The 5,578-nt window shown below is 52.3% G+C and overlaps 1 protein-coding gene across 1 annotated transcript; it reads right to left on the reverse strand.

Annotated features, from left to right (window-relative positions):
- Positions 1–1,419: 1,419 nt before the first annotated feature.
- On the reverse strand, positions 1,420–3,538 carry LOC135978920 (mediator of RNA polymerase II transcription subunit 15-like). Its single transcript, XM_065579623.1, has 2 exons — positions 2,620–3,538; positions 1,420–2,024 (listed from the first exon to the last, which is right to left on the reverse strand). Exons 1-2 carry the CDS (start codon positions 3,158–3,160, stop codon positions 1,522–1,524), a joined length of 1,044 nt encoding a protein of 347 aa, XP_065435695.1. The 5' UTR covers positions 3,161–3,538; the 3' UTR covers positions 1,420–1,521.
- Positions 3,539–5,578: the final 2,040 nt, after the last annotated feature.

Raw genomic sequence — 5,578 nt, forward strand, 5'->3', positions numbered from 1 at the left:
TTATGAGCACTATGAACACCACGCGCATTGTCCTGGAGTATATGCAGAGCCAGGACATGCCAAGGCGAAACCCGGACCAGGCGAGGAGGCGATTGCAGCGCGGCGACGAGAGTGATGAGGAAATTGACATGGACATAGACCTCTCACAAGGCACAGGCACCAGCAATGTGGAAATCATGGTGTCACTGGGGCAGGTTGATGCCGTGGAACGCCGATTCTGGGCCCGGGAAACAAGCACAGACTGGTGGGACCGCATCGTGCTGCAGGTATGGGACGATTCCCAGTGGCTGCGAAACTTTCGCATGCGTAAGGGCACTTTCATGGGACTTTGTGACTTGCTGTCCCCTGCCCTGAAACGCCAGGATACCAAGATGAGAGCAGCCCTCACAGTTGAGAAGCGAGTGGCGATAGCCCTGTGGAAGCTTGCAACGCCAGACAGCTACCGGTCAGTCGGGAATCAATTTGGAGTGGGCAAATCTACGGTGGGGGCTGCTGTGATCCAATTTGCCAGGGCAATGAAAGACCTGGTGATAGCAAGGGTAGTGACTCTGGGCAACGTGCAGTCAATAGTGGATGGTTTTGCTGAAATGGGATTCCCAAACTGTGGCGGGGCCATAGACGGAACCCATATCCCTATCTTGTCACCGGAGCACCAAGCCACCGACTACGTAAACCGCAAGGGGTACTTTTCAATGCTGCTGCAAGCCCTGGTGGATCACAAGGGACGTTTCACCAACATCAACGTGGGATGGCCGGGAAAGGTACATGATGCTCGCGTCTTCAGGAACTCTGCTCTGTTTCGAAAGCTGGAGGAAGGGACTTTCTTCCCGGACCAGAAAGTGACCATTGGGGATGTTGAAATGCCTATCGTGATCCTTGGGGACCCAGCCTACCCCTTAATGCCATGGCTCATGAAGCCGTACACAGGCAGCCTGGACAGGAGTCAGGACCTGTTCAACTACAGGCTGAGCAAGTGCCGAATGGTGGTGGAATGTGCATTTGGACGTTTAAAAGCGCGCTGGCGCAGCTTACTGACTCGCTCAGACCTCAGCGAAAAGAATATCCCCGTTGTTATTGCTACTTGCTGTGCGCTCCACAATATCTGTGAGAGTAAGGGGGAGACCTTTATGGCGGGGTGGGAGGTTGAGGCAACTCGCCTGGCCGCTGATTACGCGCAGCCAGACACCAGGGCGGTTAGAGGAGCACAGCAGGGCGCGGTGCGCATCAGAGAAGCTTTGAAAACGAGTTTTGTGACTGGCCAGGCTACGGTGTGAAACTTCTGTTTGTTTCTCCTTGATGAACCCTCCAACCCCCCCCCCCGACCCGGTTCACTCTACTTCCCTGTAAACCAACCACCCCACCGCACCCTCCCCTCCCGCTTGCAGAGGCAATAAAGTCATTTTTTTTTAACATTCATGCATTCTTTATTAGTTCCTTACAGAGGTAGGGGGATAATTGCCAAGGTAGCCTGGGATGGGTGGGGGAGGAGGGATGGAAAAGGACACACTGCATTTTAAAACTTTAACTCTTATTGAAGGCCAGCCTTCTGATGCTTGGGCGATCATCTGGGGTGGAGTGACTGGGTGGACGGAGGCCCCCCCACCGCGTTCTTGGGCGTCTGGGTGAGGAGGCTATGGAACTTGGGGAGGAGGGCTGTTGGTTACACAGGGGCTGTAGCGGCGGTCTCTGCTCCTGCTGCCTTTCCTGCAACTCAACCATACGCTCGAGCATATCAGTTTGATGCTCCAGCAGACGGAGCATTGCCTCTTGCCGTCTGTCTGCAAGCTGACGCCACCTATCGTCTTCAGCCCGCCACTTGCTCTGTTCTTCCCGCGATTCAGCCCGCCACCTCTCCTCTCGTTCATATTGGGCTTTTCTCATCTCCGTCATTGACTGCCTCCACGCATTTTGCTGTGCTCTATCAGCCTGGGCGGACATCTGGAGCTCCGTGAACATCTCGTCCCTCGTCCTACGTTTTCTCTTTCTAATGTTCACGAGCCTCTGCGAAGGAGAAACATTTGCAGCTGGCGGAGGAGAAGGGAGAGGTGGTTAAAAAAGACACATTTTAGAGAACAATGGGTACACTCTTTCATTACAAGGTCGCATATTTCGGCTTGCAGGCAGCCATCGTAGGCCACAGTGTTTTGGCTTTTTTAACCTTCTTAACATGCGGGAAAGGTTGCAAACAGCAGCGCATTTCCCATATCAAGGATGAATTGGGTTGTCCATTTAAAATGGGGTTTCAATGTAAAAGGAGGGGGCTGTGGTTTCCCGGTTAACATGCGGCACAAACACAAGTAAACCCCCCCCCACACACACACACACGATTCTCTGGGATGATCACTTCACCCCTCCCCCCACCGCGTGGTTAACAGCGGGGAACATTTCTGGTCAGAAGAGCAGGAACGGGCGCCTCTGAATGTCCCCTTAATAAAATCACCCCATTTCAACCAGGAGAGCTTTCTGGAGATGTCCCTGGAGGATTTCCGCTCCATCCCCATACACGTTAACAGACTTTTCCAGTAGATGTACTGGCCGCGATTGCCAGGGCAAAGTAATCATTAAACACGCTTGCTTTTTTTTTGTAATGTTTACAAATAGTTACAAAGTTACACTCACCAGAGGTCTCCTGTGTGCCCTGAGGGTCTTGGGTGAGTTCGGGGGTTACTGGTTCCAGGTCCAGGGTCACAAACATATCCTGGCTGTTGGGGAAACCGGTTTCTCCGCTTCCTTGCTGCTGTGAGCTACCTACAGTACCTCCATCGTCATCTTCCTCGTTCCCTGAACCGTCTTCCCTGTGTGTTTCTCCAGTGAGAGAGTCATAGCACACGGTTGGGGTAGTGGTGGCTGCACCCCCTAGGATCGCATGCAGCTCCGCGTAGCAGCGGCAAGTTTGCGGCTCTGCCCCGGACCTTCCGTTTGCTTCTCTGGCTTTGTGGTAAGCTTGCCGTAGCTCCTTAATTTTCACGCGGCACTGCTGTGTGTCCCTGTTATGGCCTCGGTCCTTCATGGCCTTGGAGATCTTTTCTAATACTTTTCCATTTCTTTTACTGCTACGGAGTTCAGCTATCACTGCTTCATCTCCCCATATGGCGAGCAGATCTCGTACCTCCCGTTCGGTCCCTGCTGGAGCTCTTTTGCGATCCTGGGAGGACTCCATCACGGTTACCTGTGCTGATGAGCTCTGCGGGGTCACCTGTGCTCTCCACGCTGGGCAAACAGGAAATGAAATTCAAACCTTCGCGGGTCTTTTCCTGTCTACCTGGTCAGTGCATCTGAGTTGAGAGTGCTGTCCAGAGCGGTCACAATGAAGCACTGTGGGATAGCTCCCGGAGGCCAATAACGTCGAATTCCGTCCACACTACCCCAATTCCGACCCGCAAAGACCGGTTTTATCGCTAATCCCCTCGTCAGAGGTGGTGTAAAGAAACCGGTTTAAAGGACCCTTTAAGTCGAAAGAAAGTGCTTCGTTGTGTGGACGTGTCCAGGCTTAATTCGGTTTAACGCCGCTAAAGTCGACCTAAACCCGTAGTGTAGACCAGGCCCATGTGTAGCATTGGGAGCAGCCTCTGATGTTTTACTGTCTAGCCGGCTTGCTTCCTAGAATGAACAGGCATTGAGTGGGGTGATCCACAGAGAGTAGCTGAAACCTTCAAAGTGTCAGCCCAGCAACAGGACATTAGCACTTCCGGGGAAGGGTGGGTGTGGCAGTGATATCACAAAGGCCTTTTGCAGGACGTCAGCCTATTGGTCAAAGGTGTTAGGGAGGTGGTGACCTGCGAGAGAGATGCTGACATCAGCCTGGCAGGACAGGAGCACAGGGCCAGGGAAACCTCAGAGACCCCTGTGGCTTTGCTTCAGCAAGTCTCCTTCTCGAGGTCTCTCTTTGAGGACTGAGAGAGTGTTAGGGTTGACGTATGTGAGTGTGAGCAGGAGCCTCTTTCGAGTTTTCTCCTTTCCTTTTGACGGATTTTCCTAGAAAACAGACGTCCCTATTTAGAAGGTAAGAGCCTCCAAGAGGTTTTGGAACCTGCTCAGTCTGATCCAGAATGGATCTGATGGCAGAATTTTATTCCCTCCCTGGGATTTTGTCCCGTAGAATCACTGGGGACATTAGGGTTTGTCCTTTTCGTTTTACCTTTTCCTCCATCCCTCCTTCCTTTCTCTTCATCTCTTACTTCTTTTGTCCTTTCTCCTGTTCCCCTTTCACCACCAGGAGTGGTGTGTGTGTGTGTGTGTTTGTGTGTGTGTTGCTGGGGGTGCTCTTCACCTCCCCTTGTGGGGAGTTCATCCAAAATTGTATGGTTGAAATAGTGCTTGGACTCCACTGACACTAGATGCTGCCATCCTGTGGCTTAGCATTAGTGTCTGGGATGACTTGGGGCAAGATCTCAACCTCCCCTCAACCCATTTCACTTCTGGCAGAATCCCTCCTGCCCCCCCGCTAGAGCCGCCTCGATGCCCAACCTGGTTGGGGGTGCAGAAGAGGGTTCTGATAACTTGAGGTTTGGTTTGGAGGTGGAACAGCTGTGAAGAACACTGAGGGGGAGGTAGCAGGAGCTAATCCTTCAAGGAGGGGGGTTGGCACTGGAGGTTACTAGAAAGGACAAGAAGACTCCATTCTGGGGTTCAGGAGGTGAATTCATCCCTCAGCGGTGGGCAGGTGGTGGGTGGAAATACTGCTGGTTCCAGGTGCCCTTAATTCCCCCTGATTCCTCGGGACCTTTGAGTCTCTGACAGGTTCTCGTTCCCTTGCAGCAGGAGGACGTCACGGCCAAAGTGATGCACCAGCTCCGCATCATCCGGCACTTGCGCCAGGTGCCTGAGACACTACAGGGGCTGTTCCTCTGAGGCCTTCAGCAACTCCTGCTCCCTGCTGCAGGTACTGCTCTGGCTCACTGTAAATGGGGAGCTAGTGGAAGGGGAAATGGAGCCCCCTGGCCCTCACTAAAAGGGAAAGTGGTGGATTCTCCATCTCTTGATGTCATTGAATGAAGACTAGATGCCTTTCTGGAATGTGTGTGCCCAAAGAGTAACTATTGTACTATACAGTAAGCCTATGATATGCAGCGGGTTAGATTAGATGCTCTAAAGGTCTCTTCTGACCATAAAGTCTACTAATTTTGGAAACACTGAGTGTAGCATTGGGAGCAGCCTCTGATGTTTTACTGTCTAGCCCGCTTGCTTCCTAGAATGAGGATGCATTGAGTGGGGTGATCCACAGAGAGTAGCTCAAACCTTCAAAGTGTCAGGCCAGTAGCAGGACATTAGCACTTTAGGGTTTGGTTGGGTGTGGCAGTGATATCACAAAGGCCTTATCCTGGACCTCAGCCTATGGGTCAAAGGTGTTAGGGAGGTGGTTACCTGAGAGAGAGATGCTGACATCAGCCAGGCAGGACAGGAGCGCAGGGCCAGGGAAACCTCAGAGACCCCTTTGGCTTTGCTTTAGCAAGTCTCCTTCTCGAGGTCTCCCTTTTTAGGACTCAGAGAGTATTAGGGTTCAAGTATGTGAGTGCGAGGAGGAACCTCTTTCGAGTTTCTCCTTTTATTGATTTTACTAGAAAACAGACGTGCCTGT

Source organism: Chrysemys picta, unplaced genomic scaffold (genome assembly GCF_011386835.1).
Source record: "Chrysemys picta bellii isolate R12L10 unplaced genomic scaffold, ASM1138683v2 scaf532, whole genome shotgun sequence".
Classification (NCBI taxonomy): domain Eukaryota; kingdom Metazoa; phylum Chordata; order Testudines; family Emydidae; genus Chrysemys; species Chrysemys picta.